General features: G+C 32.9%; 2 protein-coding genes across 5 annotated transcripts; one reads left to right on the forward strand and one right to left on the reverse strand.

The window, feature by feature from the left end:
* Window positions 1–2,938: 2,938 nt before the first annotated feature.
* Window positions 2,939–5,203, reverse strand: LOC112275383 (L-lactate dehydrogenase B). Its single transcript, XM_024505726.3, has 2 exons — window positions 4,936–5,203; window positions 2,939–4,714 (listed from the first exon to the last, which is right to left on the reverse strand). Exon 2 carries the CDS (start codon window positions 4,590–4,592, stop codon window positions 3,342–3,344), a length of 1,251 nt encoding a protein of 416 aa, XP_024361494.1. The 5' UTR covers window positions 4,593–4,714; window positions 4,936–5,203; the 3' UTR covers window positions 2,939–3,341.
* A 6,190-nt stretch (window positions 5,204–11,393) lies between these two features.
* On the forward strand, window positions 11,394–16,735 carry LOC112275282 (uncharacterized). 4 transcript variants are annotated; one of them, XM_024505522.3, is made up of 11 exons: window positions 11,394–11,475; window positions 12,020–12,514; window positions 12,806–12,921; window positions 13,248–13,305; window positions 13,782–13,931; window positions 14,166–14,224; window positions 14,420–14,562; window positions 14,873–14,918; window positions 15,116–15,245; window positions 15,723–15,795; window positions 16,075–16,735. In XM_024505522.3, the coding sequence occupies exons 2-11, from the start codon at window positions 12,448–12,450 to the stop codon at window positions 16,295–16,297; spliced, it is 1,065 nt and encodes a 354-aa protein (XP_024361290.1). In that variant the 5' UTR covers window positions 11,394–11,475; window positions 12,020–12,447; the 3' UTR covers window positions 16,298–16,735. The 4 variants fall into 4 exon arrangements, with proteins under 4 accessions (XP_024361290.1, XP_024361289.1, XP_090102280.1 ...); XM_024505521.2 differs by having other exon boundaries at window positions 11,428–11,565; XM_090246154.1 differs by lacking the exon at window positions 11,394–11,475 and adding an exon at window positions 11,602–11,894.
* Window positions 16,736–17,266: the final 531 nt, after the last annotated feature.

Consider the following 17,266-nt stretch of genomic DNA (forward strand, 5'->3'; position numbering starts at 1 on the left):
CTTGAGAATACTCATTTCATCCCTAAGTTTAATATATAATTGAAATAAGTTTTTAAGATGCTAGAATAGTTATTTTTAAAGACAAGAACTCAATGAAGGCAAATAAACAAGTGAAAATTTTTTCAAAGAAAGGTGAAAAAATATAAATAAGAAAGTATATATATTCAATGAAGAAACTAGAATGGCTATTGCCAAAATACAAGAAAACTAGAAATCTTTGAAACTAAAGTAGAAGCAAGAAAAGAGTTGACAAGAGTGAAAAAAACTTCATACTTATCTTTATGTACACTATTTAATTAAGAGCTATGTAGCAACATTCTACAAGACCTCCAACATGTGTCTAATTTTCAAGACATGTATCTTAACTTACAAATTAAGTTTCCTACATGTATGCCATCTAATTAACTTGTACCACAAGCTATTAACACATGTGATACTTGCCTAATTTGTTGGCTAAGTATTCATCCTACCAATCACCTATAAACATGTATAAAAGTGAAACCACATCTACGAAGTTTCTAAAAAGCTTTTCTATAAGATATTATCAAATTAATTTGCTTTTATCTATTTCTATTTATTCATATTATATAAATAACTATAGAAGTAAATATTTATATTTGTGATAATTTTTGGTTTAAGTGACTCTTTTATTTTAAAAAAATTCAATTGAAAAATGTATAAGACAAGGTTGTTTTTTGGCACTTACTCTTTATATTTATTAATAAAATTTTAAATGTAATTATTTAAGATGTGATCAAAGAATAAAAAAAATGGCATTAATATCTTGTAGAACTTAATCAATAAGTTATATGTTATTATGTTGTTGATTCTACCAATACTATAAAAGGAAAAAAGAAAAATATACAAAGCTTTATAAAATCATGAAATAATTTAATTTGGCTCTCATTTAGAATTAAATTGGTCTAAATCGATTATATAATGATAATTAAAAATTCCACAAAATTTATGTGGACTAATGACTTTGATTGGACATAGACTTCTATCTACAATAATAATAAGTTATTGGATTCTATTTTTGGCTTGATTCTACTTATTGAAGTAACATAATTAATTTATTAAATATTTAATATTTAGATTTAGAATTTAGGTTTAGATTTAGAATTAGGATTCTATATTGATTCAAAATAGTATATTTGATTTGTTGCAAGTCTTATACAAAAAAAAACTTAGTTTAATTAATCTAGACAAAGCCACAAAATCTTTCTTGATTGAATGGGTTAGAAAGGCTTTACAAGTCTGTTAGACAAATATTAAATAATTACTTTGTTATTAATTAATGAATGCTAAATATTTAATAATTACTTTGCTATGAATTAATGAATGTTAAATTAATTTCTTAAGAAAAATGGATTTGGAATTTGTATTTTAGATGATAATTTTATTTCATTATTAATTCTTAAAATTAAAAAATAAATAAAAATAGACAAAATTTGAATATATATATATATATATATATATATATCTTTTAAGCTTAATCTTCTAGCTTTATTTCATAATATTTGAGATAGATTTTTTTTAGTATGATTGAAGATTTTTATTTATTGACTTCTATATTAATTCTTACAAAGCTACAACTTTCAACTCTAATGGTTACTAAATAATTTAAGATCTATTTAAAGACCCTAAAACTTTACAAATTAGAAAAAAAATCAATCTAAATATCAAATTAATAGAAATATTGATTATATATGATCTTTCTTATAATAATATATTTTTAGAACATAGAGATCTTTTCTCTACAAAGATAGTGATATACCAAAACCTTAAGATTGCATTGGTCTATGTATCTTAAAAAAAGATCAACTTCCTAAGGTTGTTGTCTAATTTCTTTTCCATTACAATGGAGTGAAGTACACAAATAGTTCCTTCTATCAAAATCTTCAAAAATTGAATTCTTTTGGATAGGAATTTAATTAAGAATATTTCACTACAATAAGAATCTTTTCTTAATTTAAGAAAATATTGAACGTAATATTCATAGAAACTAAATGGTAGCTTCTATAAAATTGTGCAAGTAACTTTTAAAATCACTCCAATACTTGCACAAATAACTTTTAAAATCACTCCAAAATAACATGATTTCTATTTAAATAGACTGATAATTGGTTCAAAATCATACTTCCAAAAAGGACCAATGTTCATCTGATTGCTATATAGACAGGAATTTCATAAACAGATCCATCGAATTGATGGTATGAGGTGGATGTTTCCGTATCCTAGTTACTTCCGAATGCTTCGACAAGATGTTTGAAAAGTTTTGGAGTTTCAGAAGCAAATCCTGTACAACAATAAATCCATGGAAAAACCCGACTCGCCTCGCCAAATCCTTGTGACCACGACTCAAATTTCACCGCTGTCGGAGCGTGGTATCTCAAGAATGAGCACAATAGTTAGCCTCACATCTATTTGTATTTTAGCTCTGATATGCAGCAGAATCAGAATTCATAAGATGCTTGTCACATAACGAACGCTGGAGCTTTGCTCGGAGGCCACTTGTATAATCCCCCCTCCTCATCATTTTGATTAGAAACTCACGAATCTAAGTTTCGTCTCAGATATTTTACGATTGATAAACACAAGCCTTGTTTGCTAAGGTAGATGCTGCATCCTACGCAGTGTTGCTAATATCTAGACACAGTCGGGTGACAAAAATCTTTGGATTTCAGTAACGTTGGTAGTTCTTGGGGAGTGTGGAGAATTATGAGCTGGATGATGAAGATTTTGTCAATTCTAGCAAAAGTGTTTATGTCTGCATTTTGTGGCAGGGTGGGCTCGTGTCCACGGCGTCCCAAACTACTGACAGTGAAAATGGATACGAAATGCAATCCTCACTTATTCTGAGATGTTCCCAAGGTTCTACAAATCAGTAGCTTGTGAACAAGGGTTGCTGAGACTTCAGACATGTTGTGAAGCGAGATACTGGAATCACGTGCTTTGCAATCTGAGCGAATACGCACTTGAGTTGAAGCATGGAAGTGAAGGAAACAATTGTCACAATGAACTAGTATTGGCCGTGTGACAAGTTGGTCTAGACACATGGATATAATTCAGAAAACGACTTCTGATCTTGCCTCGAGTGGCTCTATACAGATCTATCATTGGGAAAATGCAACAAACAGCCCTGATCTGTACAATTGAACCTTGGAGTAACGCACCCAGCAACACGCACTTGGGTTCGGCCAAGGGTGCTGACATCCACTTTGCTAGCTTACAATCAGCATGGCGGAAGAGTCCTCTGGATTCATCACGTTTCGATTCCAAAACAATTGATGGAGGTTATCGTTTCTCTGATTCCAGCAAAATCTAAATCGATGAAAACCCTAGTAGATGTCCAACTGCTTTTGAACCTCGGTCAAGGTCTTCGCAGACTTCTGAAGCTGTGCCCTCTCGTCATCTGTCAAGGGGTTGTCCAGGACGCCGATGATACCAGTGCGTCCAATCTCCGCTGGCAGGCTCAAGTAAACCTCGTCTTCGATGCCGTGGAAGCCCTGAGCGCACACAGACACGGGATGGATTCGTCTCTGGTCACGCAACAAGCTCTTCACTAGACTTGCGACGGAGTAACCAATCGCCCACGACGTGTAACCCTTGAGCTTGATCACCTCGTAGGCACCGTCCACCACCATCTTATGCAACTCGGTAAGCGTGTCGATGGTATACTCGATCTGCTTGTGCTTGAGGAAAGCAAGGAACGGGACACCCCCAACACTGACGCTGGACCAAAGAGGCACTGAGCTATCGCCGTGCTCTCCAACAATGTACCCGTGCACATTCTGCGCATTAACATGGAGGTGATCTGCCAGCAACCAGCGGAAGCGGGAGGAATCAAGGTTAGTTCCCGAGCCAATGACTCGGTTGGGCGGGAGCCCGGACAGCTTGTAAGCGACGTAAGTGAGTGCATCAACAGGGTTGGAAATGATCAGAAGCGTGGTATCCGGGCTATACTTCACAAGTTGAGGAATGATATTCTTAAACAGGGTAACGTTCTTCTCCACGAGCGCGAGACGCGACTCTCCCTCTCGCTGCCGAGCTCCCGCAGTCACAATGCAAAGGTCAGAGCCTTCCGTCACCTTGTAATCCGTGTCAGCCATAATCTTGGATCCTGGCAGAAATGCTGCGGCGTGCTGAAGGTCAAGCATCTCCCCCTTCAGCTTCTCCTCCACAACATCCACCAGCGCAAGCTCATCGCAGAGATCTTGCGTCAGAATGGTTTGCGCGCACGCCATGCCCACATTCCCCACTCCCACCACTGTCACCTTGTAGGTCCTCTTCACTGCTGGTGGAGGACCAGAACCAGGAATTGTTTGGAACAGCTGCTTGCCCACTTTCTCCGCCATCTCGAATGCTGAACCAGGCGCGTGCTCACCCGCCTGGGCCCTCCAGTTGAACACTAATTTAGGCTTCACTTCCTTCTCCTCCCTGGTAAACATGGCTCCTCGTCGGAAGCCCTTCTGCGACGTCGGGAGGGCCGCACTACTCGCGACAGACAACAACAATGTCGTAGTGGGTGTACCATGACGCCTCTGAATTGTGTAGTGCTGTGCCACTGCAGAATTCGTAGAAAAACTCATATTCCTCGGTAACACAGAACCTCTCTAATCCCACTGTCCGATTCCGAAAACAAGGAATGCACTTAAGTGATTCGTCACTCGATTCAACTTCTCGAAACAAAAAAACCTGCCTCTCTCTACACCTGCATCCAACATCCAACATCCAACAATTCCACTTGTCAATCTCCCTAAGAGTCAAAGCAGCCTAGTACCGCCAACGTGCCGGTCGGACTCACTCTAGTTCTACCGACACTTCTGAAAACGTTACTGACAGATCACTCACACCCATTCTAAACACCACACAAGTCACGACTCTTGCACAATGCTCAAAGACAACCACGGCGATCGAAGCCCGTCACACTACCTCGGAACCTGTCACTCCCCACAACAACGACGACGACGAAGGATGACGACTCCACCTCAATCCTCTGCGACTCACTCTTCCACGCATTACTTCGCCTGCAACTCCAACCCTAACAATTTCAGAGATTCCTTCGGTTCAGCAATGAAATGATCAACTTTGTCCAGGCAGATGGGCAGCCACTGGGGTGCTCTTGCGCTGGGCACAAACACTGCTTCGCACATGTTGAGCTTCCAGGCAGATGATATTAGCATCGAGTGAAGCATCATCTACGTGGGGATGTGGCAACCATCGCCTTTGCTGTGCTGTGCTCACTCTGCAATGGCGATCAGATCTGGGGTTTTTTTTGGAAAAAAAAAAAAAATTCAAAGGAGAAGTAAGATTCTAATGTGCTCCACAAGAAAAAATTTGAAAAGTAGTTTGATTGATATAAAATTTGAGAGGGCTTTACACTTTGATCCCCTACACCAATACATAGACTTGGCCAAAACTGTCCATAAAAACACATTAAACCACCACCTCCATCACTCTAAACCATCAATTTCATCTTTGTAAAGTTTGTCAATCATTGGTTGATAGGCTTGGATTGGATTTGGAATCTTTCCACATGAATAATGGTTGTTTTTTGATTTATACAAGGGCAGCTTTTGACAATGTCTACAAGTTGGTTTGGAGGCATGATACAATTTAAGGTATTTTGAAAGAATTGAAAATCCATTTTGGTTGTGTGGTCCTCTAAACAAAACAAAAATGAGTATTTAAGAATTGTTTAAATATGATGAGAGCAAGAGGAAAAATTTACTAAGTTTGATAGAAGATGTCATAGGGAAGAAGTTTTTTGTAGAGTGAGAGGGCTCTTGAATAGTGGTTTGAATTTTGTTGATGTATTTGAAAGTGATTCAGTTCTATTATAGATTCCAATAGCTTGTTGAATGCAAGGACCAACTTGAACTAATCTAACATGAATTTTCTTTCTAAACTAATCTTTGATGTTTGTTTTAGTATTAAATTGTGATTTGTAGGAATTTAGAGTGCTAAAGTGAAGATTATAGTATGTAGTATTAAAATATATTGTCAAGTTATAATTGTAAGTTACATTAAGTAGTTAGACATAAAAATACATTATTAAAAGAAAATTTAATAAGAGGTTTATTAAGTATATGTGAGGGTGTATAGCAGAGGGAGAGTTGTTTATGTAGTAAAAGAGAGGTGTCTACCTAGTGGTTACCTAAATTTTATTGATATTTCAAAATAAATTTTTTTATCAAAGAAGTTATGTTTTAACTAATAGCTATAAAGTGCCAAAAATTTTGAAAATAGAAAAATAAATTATATGATGTTTTTTCAAAAAAATAAATTTTAAATATATTCTATTTTCTAAGTATGTATCTATATAAATATTAATATTATTTTGAACACACACACTCTTTTATAAATATTTTTTAAAAAATAAATACATAATACATTTAAATTTTATAATTGACTAATATATATATATATATATATGTGTGTGTGTGTGTGTGTATGTTTTAATTAAATCATTATTATATCTAAATTGAATAGAAGTAAAAATTACATATTAAGATTGTAATTTTGAAGAATCATATTTACTATTTTTATTGAATAAGAAAAATAAAAAATACAAAACAAAAAAATAAATAAATCCACACTTATATTTAATGGCTAATTTGTTATAGAATCAACTCTAAATATCAAGAAAAAAGAAGAAAGAATAACTCATTGAACTTTTTATACAATATTCATTCAAATAAAAATAAATCATTGTAGAAACATAAAAAAAATTTATGACATATGACAAAAATAGTGTTTTGATTTTTTTAGAGCTTACAATAGCGTTATAGACTCTTTTATAGCAATATAACACCACATAAAAATCTGAGATTTAAAACAGTAAATTTAATATTTTACACACAAACATTTAAACAATAAAGGAATAAGACACAAGTCAAAGAAATTACAAAGAACTTGATATATGTCTAAAAACATATTATTAGATAAAAATACAAAGATAAATTAATTTTTTATAAAATTATTAAAAACAACCTAATGTCTAAAAATAGGATTGTAGAACTAAAAACAATATGTTGTGCTTAAATTTTTTTAAATATATAGCATTCTATATGAAGACTTTAAAGTAAAAAAAAAAATAGAAAATTTTCCACCAAATAATTTAACTTTAACTTAATGTAAGAAAAAGAAAACCAAAAAAATATTAAAATATATTTCATAAAAACCTTTTTTATTGGTAAGAAATTAATAAAATATTATTTGGAAGAAAAATTCAAAAGTACGTAAAAATCAGTTTTTTTTAATATAATTAGTCTTTTATTCTCATTTTTATGAATTTTATGCTTACAAAGTATAACATATTAGTACAACAAAACCTATTTACCCTGTAGCATACCAGAATAGAAAAAATAGTAGCAATACTCAAACTATTTTATGGAAAACAAAAATATATACTTTTTAAAAACTAATAAAAAAATCATTAAATTCTTCATTTATTTTTTTATAATAAAATTTTTTAAATATAATGATTATTATTTTAAAAATTTATTATTTAAAATTTTAATATAATATTCCAAAAACATTACTTAATAAAAAAAGGTAGTTTATGTGTAAATAGAACAATATTTTAGGCACGAATTACTTTTTTAAAATTATTTTTATTAACATATATAAAATTAAGATATTTAAGCTTCATAAGGTCTTAAAAATATTAACATATTACACAAGATATTCAAAACATACAACCTTAAATATATTTTTAAACTAATATGATTAGAAGCAAGACAACAAATTCAACCAGGATAAGACATTGCTTGGAATATTCTAAAGTTTGTCTTGGCAAATCAAATTAGATAATCAAATATTTTCTTTGTTTATCTTGATTATCTAATTTTAAACTAATATATTATCTTATAATGGCTTATATATATATATATATATATATATATCTGTTTATTTACTAAGTGAATGGATTTTCATTGTTTTAACATGAGTCATTTAGTCTTAGAGGTTGCAATTTTGTTTTCATTTTATTTTACTTTGTTTGTTTGTTGGGTTTGTTAGGTTTTTGTTTTTGTTTTTGTTTTGTTTTTTTTTTTTTGATGATATATTATTATAAGTTTTAAAATAGAAAATTGAATTGTCTTTCTATTAAAAATTCTAACTTGTTGTAAAGAGAATATAATATCCTTGACTAGGATATTAATTTCAACCAAGTTTTTTTTGTTTGAACAAGAATATTTTGCTCTAACCATAGAGAACCCTCTTTAAAAAAATTATGTTAGCTTTAAGAAACTTACCAATAATGAGATAATAATTCTAAGTAATATTTAGGTTAAAACTTAGTAACATCTAAGTAAAAAGCCTATGGACAGTTATAGTAGAATTTTAGACGAAAGCTTTTTTGTAAGATTTATTTTTATCAATAATAAAAAAATATATCTAAGACTACTAATCCAAATATATTCAATAAAATAATATGAAAGTTCTAATTTTTAAAAATTATTTTATTTTTTTAATATTTTATCCCCTTTATTTATTTAAATTTACTACAAAGAAAATTTATTGTTTAATTTTTAATTTTTAAGTTTTGAATACAATAGTACAGATTAAAATATTGAATCATTAATGTCTAATACTCTAAGCTATCACATGAAAAGTTGATAAAAGCTTATACAAAACTAATTCAACTTTATTTGATTTACTTATTTTAAAAGATGAATACAAAAATTAGTTAAAATAAATATATTTGTAGTACATCAATCCAAATTATGATGAAATATACTACTTCAATAAGAAAATATTTAGATTCAATTTGCAATGACTTAAATAAATATACTTCTTAGACAAAGATAATGTTTAGTCATAATAGGAGCTATATGATTTAAGACTCCTAATTTATTCCCAAACACAATTTTTTTTTTTTTTTTTTTTAATTTTGATTTTGAATATTATTTTTTATTTGAATTAGTATTTAAACTTAATATAAGGATTCTAAAAAATAATAATATTAAAAAACTTCTTAACACTATAACTTCATTATTTATTATCAATAAGCTGATTTAAAATAAAATAAAAATTAGTATCTGTAATGAAATCCTTTTGAATACCTATTAAAATTATTTGTAAATAATTTCTAGTGGTAAAACATGCTCTGAATGCATTATACCCTTTAGAAGTAATTGGATGTGTTCAAACATCATATATTATACTCAGGAAACCATTGGCTAGACACCTTCTTTTTATTGTGTGGACACCTTCCATTCTACCTTCTATCATATATTATCATTTAACATAATTAATTTTTTTTTATTAAAATATTATAAGATTAAATAGATATAATTTTTTAGATTAATTTGTCGTTTGAATTTATTTATTTATTTATTTATTTTTTGTAACAAAGGTATTTGTGCATATTTAAAAAATCAAAAATTAAAAAATACTTATCATTTAAGCAAGATTTGCTATTTGTCTATGAAAAATTTAATGCATTATGGTGCAATAAGGGATTATTAAAATACATTTTAAAAAATAGATTATAAGATTCTATGTTCTATTAATATTTATCTTTCTTATATTGTTATAAATCTTAAAATATAATTATGATATTTTTATATTTTATTTTTTATGTATATGAATATATATATAAATATATATATATATATATATATAATTTTATATTTTAAAATCTTTCACGAATGTAATACTTTAAAAAAAATCATTTTATAAGCACATTGAATAGATAAACTCTTATATTTTTAAACAATACATAATTTGAAATATACCTCAATACAAAATCTGAGATATTGTTGCTTATTGTCTAGTATTAAACATAATTTATAATAATATAATAGTTAGTAATATAATTTTATAATATTAATGCATTTATTTTGAATTTTCTTACAACAAAGCATTACACATAAGACTACTATATCAAAAACATTATATTAATAAATTAAATTTTTAATTTATTTACTTCAATTTTTTATTTTTTTATTTTTTTATTTTTTTATATATTAAGAAGTATTTTTTAAAAAATGAAACGTAAAACTTTGATTTAGAAAGTTTATAAACAAAATTTATTTTAAATGTAATTCTAAGAATTCTAATTTCTTATTTTTAATATATATATATATATATACACACACACGTATATATATATATATATATATATATACACACACACACGTATATATATATATATATATATATATACACACACATATATATATATATATATATATATACACACACATATATATATATATATATATATATACACACACACACACACATATATATATATATATATATACACACACACACACACATATATATATATATATATATATACATATATATATACACACACACACACACACATATATATATATATATATATACACACACACACACACACACACATATATATATATATATATATATATATAATAAAATTTATGTCATTAGTTTTAAATTAAATTTCTAAGATTTTTTATTACTTAAATAATCCTTTCAAAATTGATTTAATTTTATGTTTAATATTTATATCTGTGAATTAAAAAAATAATGCCTCTATCACATTTCTAAGGATTTAATTCATGCTTTTATAAGATTTGATGAAATTTCAATGTATTTTCTTTAATTTTTAGATTAGATAGATTTTATTCATTCATTAATTTTTACTCATTTTATTTTAGTTTATAAAATAATTTTTTGTTTCAAAATTTGGAGCATTTTAATGGATGATATCATTGAAACATGATTGTAATGATTTTATTTTTATTTTTTTATAGTTCTATGCACTTTATGGTTGTATTGGATTTCATTAATAGATTTCTTTTGAAAAATACTGAATACTTTAATAATTTGAAATACACATTACATGAAAATTAAATATGAAAATATGAAAATATGTATATTGATATACATATAATCCATATAAAATATAATTATATATGTAATTCAATAAATAGATATATCTGAGCTTTATTAATGTATTAAGAGGAGTATTTTGCAAAAAATAAGGATCAATGTTGTATTCATAGAAGTAATATTGCATACAAGTAATATTGTAATATTGTTATTTTTTTTTTGCATACATGATGAGTTTTTACATTTGAACTAGGTAACCTTAACGCCATGTTAATTATCACAGGTTTCTACACTATAACCACATGAAAAAGGTTTTATTCTAAGACTTTTTCACGAGTTATAAAATCTAAATATCAAAATAATGGGTTAAAAGTTGTTCTAAAATATTTCCATAACTCATGCGCTCGTGTGAACAGGGTCACATCCCAACTAGAATCTGAGAAGGGGGCAACTCTCGAGGCGAAACAACGAAGAAAGATACAGAATATTCCAGGAAGTGGCACTGGGAACGCAGGGCATGTGGGGAACACGGGAACTCTGATAGGAGCGGGGCGTAGGAACAGGTGAAGGTGGGCGTAGCGGCCATGGTTGCAAATATGCTTTGGCTATGACTTTGGATTTGGCTACGGCGTCTGCTGGGTGGGTGCATCCCCCTGGGCCACTCAATATGCTCATCGTTCATGCCACCCTTCACGCCACAGGGTCCCTCTTTCTGGATTGAATTTTAGGGTTACGTTTCCCCAAATCCCTTTTCTCGAGCTTCAGCTTGCTTTGATTGATGAGTTCTTCAGTGTCGAAGTGTGTTGGACTTGAGAGCGTTGAATTATCCCCGCTGCAATCCTCTCACTGTGCTGAGTTATTTTAGTTCTTTCCTCTTGTCGATGTGGGTTGATAATGCTACTGGTGCCCTGTAGTGCCAGATTTTTAGGTTTAGGATTCTTCTGGTTCTGGATTGTGTTTAATTGTACATTTGTAGTACTTGAGGTTTGGGGTTTTAATTTTTGAGGTTTTTCTGGATGCTGTTCGTGTGGGAGTCGGGAGGAGCTTTTTGGTCTCATGTACAAGCCCCTTGGATCGTCAATCTTCTCTTTTGAACAGTGCTTGATCACTTCAGGTGCAAGAATTTGGGATGGGAATTCTTTGTTCATTTTCTTGGTTTCACGCATTTTCTTCATGGATTCAGGTACATGAATCATTTGGGAGGAGAGTCTGTGGCGTTCTTTCAGCTGGGGATGCAGACAGAGAATGTTGATTGGCAATAACTTAGGGTACCAGGGGGTTAGGTCATGATCTGATTGGGAATCTAGTGTTTATGAACTGTCATACACAAGCAAGCTGAGGGTGAAAAGTTTAGGGTGGCGATGTATTGCCAATGCATACGCTCATCGTGATTATAACTTCGTGTGCACGAAGATTATAAACATGGGCTGTACCTTTCCATGGGTTTAAGGGAGTAGTATTTTATTTTATCAAATTTAGCGGCGTTAGGCGGTGTAAATAAGATTTGCTGGTGCGAGTAGTCCAAGAATGCACAGAGATGATTAGGTTTCAGAGTTTTAACATTAGGGTTTAGTCTTACAACGAGGTTTTTGGAATTAACTGCATAGTCTCATGGTGGAAGAAAATAATTTGAGCCCACGGCTCCAGGCATCCAGGTCGTCGGCGAAAGGCTTTTTCTGTAAGTTCTAGACCTCAAGTAGTGATGGTTAATTTCCTGGGTGGTGGTTACTTTAGGAGCGAACTCATTTTATATTCAATAACTTTGATTCAGTATGGTCTCAACTGCTGAAAAAATGTGACGCATTCTGAACAGCCGTTAATGTCAAGACCCTAGGGTGGCTTATATTCCAGCACTTGCTTAGTTTTTGGGCATATTGTTTTATTGTGTATGAACGGTATGATTCAAATGAGTATCACATTGTAATTGCTTTTCTTTTTCTTTTTCTTTTTCCCATTGCGATATGAACAGCATGGAGAGAGTTTGCTTGGGGTGCACTGGCCAGTGGGTTCGGAGAGACATTAATGCATCCAGTGGACACTTTGAAAACACGCATTCAGAGTGGCCAATCTGGAGTCACCTTGCAGGTATTCTTGAATGACAGCATATACGCATTCACTTAATATGTTTTTTCTTCAGCTCATGTAAAAGAGTACAGGAGCGGAACTTCATATGAGTATTAATTTCATTGAACATACCTTTCCATTTTGTAACAAATTCTTGGCATCATGTAAGAACTCTTGTAGCATCTTCATTCTACTGTAGTCGGTTCATTCACCATCATTGCTCAATGTTGATATGTAGATATATGGATTACTGAGGTTGCAGCGTGCAGTCAAATTTTCATTTGGAAATTTATTGGCTATGTTATTTCGACACTTGAAATGTATTTGGATGTGATGGGGATCTGCAGAAGCAGAGCGACATTGGGCACGCTCTTAAAAACATAGTGGCTATGGACGGTGTTCGTGGTGAGTGTATTTGATTTTACGTCAAAATTCGTGCAAGTATTATCTACTAAATGTCCTGCTCAACTGAACCTCGTTTTAAGTTCCCCTTGTGGGCTTGCCTTACGCGAGGATGTTGCTTTGCACAAGATTCAGCTCATAACGAATGGAGTGAATCAACTTCTTTAGTCAGTTATCGTTTTTCTATTTCAAATGAGAGAACCATATTTATCCTTGTAACAGGGAGCTCAATTTGACATGTAAGAAAGTCTCATGGAGGAGGAGGCGTATTAGGCTCTGAGAGTGAGCATATCAATATTTGCATGTGCGGCACAATGAACCGTCTTAGTGATCGTATCTGCCAAGCAATGATTGTTAAACAGTTACTGGTAGATTTCAAGAGCTTGCAACTACTGCATAGTGTAGGTTGTGGTTTCATATTCTCAAATTTCATTTGTCAGTAATTGTATCTCACTATTTCTTTTGCTGGTATTGGTCAGCCCTATACAGGGGTGTAGTACCAGGTTTGACAGGTTCAATGATAACAGGAGCCACATACTTTGGATTTATTGAGTCTACGAAAGACTGGCTGGAGGACGAGCGCCCCAATCTGGCTGGCCCCTGGGCCCACTTTTGTGCTGGTGCTGTTGGTATGGTCTTGAAACTATGCATCTTTCTGTCTTAAGTTTTTTGATAGAGTAATCTCTAGTACATGTAGATCTGAATTGCCGTTTTTTAATTGCAGTAACGGTTATCCATGAATAAGGTCTTTGGGCTGATACATTCTAAGAGTGATCTGGATGTAGTGTTTGATGTTTCTTACAGCTGATCCTTGCCGTTGGTTCAATAAAATTCTTGCCTATGTACTTTTCCGTCTTTATTAGGTGATACCCTGGGTTCAGTAGTGTACGTTCCATGTGAAGTGCTCAAGCAGCGAATGCAGGTATTTTGTTTTGTTTTGTTTTGTTTTTTTTTTTAATAAAAGAAAACGTTTATTTATTTATTAATTTTGATTAGCGGTTGCCTCAAATCCGTATTATTTCAAATTGATGATCTGGGTTTACCGTAGGTTCTACCTCCTAAACCCTTAAAGTGGACAGTAGTAGGTTCCTTATCTTAACTTGGTTGTTTATGGTAGATTCAAGGTAGTAGCAAAGGTTGGCACCAAAGACATGGAGCATCATCTAGACTTGTGACCCCAAGCTTACAGTATTATCCTGGGATGTGGCATGCCGGACAAGCGATTCTGAAGTACGAGGGTCTTTCAGGCCTGTATGCTGGGTAACTAACACACGCCTCTGCATCCCTTGAAGATATTTAAAGGTCTCTCTTTTAGCACAGAATCCTGGAACTATAACTTTGCCACACAGGACACCTCTAAATCTTGCATCAAGAGTTTCATGTTTGTACTTGATTTGTAGCTTATATGAAGTCAGCTGCATCGTGCTTGCCTTAGTTGGCTCAGGTTGTTGAGTATTAAGCTTTAATGGTTAATGATAGCAATCCGTTTTTGCGACTCAGTTAGATATGTATTTATTACTGCATCACATGGTAGTTTCTAAAGTCTCGTCTTCGTCCTCTGCATTTGCAGGTATTTTTCTACCCTTGCTAGGGATGTTCCCTTTGCAGGGTTTCAGGTGAGGCAATCTTCTCCCTTGGAGCATTAATAGAACTTATTGTTGGCACTTGGTGCTTCTTATAGTCTTCGAGCTTCGTCGAACCCTTTAAAATATACATTCTGAATTTCCGTATACTTGAGTGTTGTCAGGAGTGATGAAGCAATCCTTACTTTAAATTTACCTTTGGTTCGATGGCATGTTTTTTCGAGTTTTAGATTATGCTCTATGAAGGAATGAGGGCGGCGACAGTGTTTGGACGGCGAAATTCGTCCGTACCTCCAGTTGAGTTTCAGAAGCACGAGTTTAGCTCATTGGAGGAGCTCATGATGGGTGGAACTGCAGGAGGTAGTTTCACCAGTGGTTTTTTGTTTGATGCGATTTTGTATTTGGCTTCAAGTATTTTAACTTTTGTGAAATAGCGAACTTTATTCTCACTTGAACTGAAACATTGATAGTACTATTGGAAACTCGCTACGTTCATCTACTGTTGAGTATGCTTTCCACGTTCTCGTGGTGTTCTTAATCTTGTGTCTGCATTAGTAGTGAGCATGTCAACATGTACGTCACGGCATATTAGATTCTACAAGTTTAATATCACCCGACATGCCATGCCAGTCATTGCTAGTCTTCACTGGATCAATTACATTAGCCAGATTGTAATGATGCGGCCAAATCTTTTACCTCGTCATTAGTTTTATCTGTTCTTGGAAATGCCTCACAAATAAGATAATCGCCAATGGAGGTTTGGCCCTAATGACGCGTGGGGGACACTTGGATGCAACTCTCTGTATGAGCTCATTTTATTCATTTTTATCTGTGCAGGTTTAAGTGCTTTTCTGACGACACCTATGGACGTGTTAAAGACCAGGCTTCAAATACAAGGTTCTCACATGAGGTAAGTGTTGCATTACCTGTGCGGTGTTTGTATCGATGTCTCACCTTTTAATGATGTAAGTCACCCAAATTTATTGCATAGCTGTAATCGCATTTTGAGGTGCAGTTACAGTCTTAATTTCCGTCTCTGCGTTCTTATATCCATCAAGGCACTACTGCTTCAATGGATGCAATTAGGAATAACACTTTTATGTGCAAGCTTCGCTTTAGACTAGAACTACTGCTATTATATAGCTTATTCTCCTCGTTGGATTAATTGAAGACCGTTTGCTTTTATCAGATACAAGGGCTGGTTTGACGCATGGCAACAAATTTGGAGACTCGAAGGGATCAAGGGGTTCTTTCGAGGAGCATTGCCACGAGTACTATGGTTTGTCCCTGCATCTGCGGTCAGTTTCATGGCAGTAGAGTGGCTGAGGAAGGAGTTCAATACTCAGACTCCTGTGCGTATCGATTCTCAATCTATCCAACCTGATGGGAGCCTCTCTGGTTCCCTCTCATAGATCCAAGCAGAATTAATAAGAAGCAACCCTTCACAAAAGACCAAGGTTTTTGAGCCTCAAGGGTATAATATGTCTGCCTAGGGCTTAAAGTCTGGTTACCCCATCTATTCTTGCGTACCAGTTGTAGTGAACCTTTATTAGCAGGAATTTTTTTATGCCCAAGATTCTTGGATTTAGATGCACATGAGTATGTGGGAGCCTTTGAAGAGGTATAGTAGTTCCCAGAATTTCTGAATATCTTAGTAATTTTTATGACTTAGCAAGGTTCATGGCTCGAGTTGAATTGTTATATATGAAGTCTAAAAAGTGCAGGCAGGAGAGAGCTGTGGGCTTTATGCTCACAAGTTTGTCTGGTGCATACAAAAATGTTCAAAACATGTCTGCGAGACAAAAGACGTGCCAATTTTGGAGCTGTTAGAGCGCATGGCAATTTCAGAATGTGTGTCTCAATAGGCTGTTTACTTGTGGACCGGTAGAGTAGACCTAGTCCCCGTCGGCAGTCGTTTGATCTTCTACATCACTCGCTACGATTGTTGCCATCTTCCATGAAATTTGCTCCTTGAGCTAGCTACAAGTGATTCACTCGTCCTAAAATGCAACACTCAAACACAACTCTTTGATGATTTGGATTAATCTTTTTGTTTTGTGTTAACTCTTAGCAAAGTGTAAGTTTCAAAAACTACAAAACTTGTTCCAATCAAGACATCAATCACTGTATTCTGTTACCTTGGCATTAGTAACTGTCGCACATCAGCTGGCAGTCGCTCAAATCCGTATTTTCATCACAGTTGTTGCTACTATTCATTATACAATGTTACTACAGAATCACAATTTCTTTTTACCAAAACAAAAGTATATAGAATTCCATATGAGAAATTTACACAAAAGATTTCTAAGAGATTCCTTTGAATGTTTCATTACTCTTTGGAACATGTATCAAACATTTAAGAACCACACACACATCATAGA

The sequence above is a fragment of the Physcomitrium patens genome, chromosome 22 (assembly GCF_059467195.1).
Source record: "Physcomitrium patens ecotype Gransden chromosome 22, ASM5946719v1, whole genome shotgun sequence".
NCBI lineage: Eukaryota > Viridiplantae > Streptophyta > Bryopsida > Funariales > Funariaceae > Physcomitrium > Physcomitrium patens.

Excerpts from the sequence above, each read along its gene's own strand:
- LOC112275383 (XM_024505726.3), bottom strand. The coding sequence starts at position 4,592 with ATGAGTTTTTCTACGAATTCTGCAGTGGCACAGCACTACACAATTCAG.
- LOC112275282 (XM_024505522.3), top strand. The coding sequence starts at position 12,448 with ATGGTGGAAGAAAATAATTTGAGCCCACGGCTCCAGGCATCCAGGTCG. Across the intron at positions 12,515-12,805 it reads GTCGGCGAAAGGCTTTTTCT|CATGGAGAGAGTTTGCTTGG; the intron begins GTAAGTTCTAGA and ends CGATATGAACAG. Across the intron at positions 15,246-15,722 it reads GATGGGTGGAACTGCAGGAG|GTTTAAGTGCTTTTCTGACG; the intron begins GTAGTTTCACCA and ends TTATCTGTGCAG.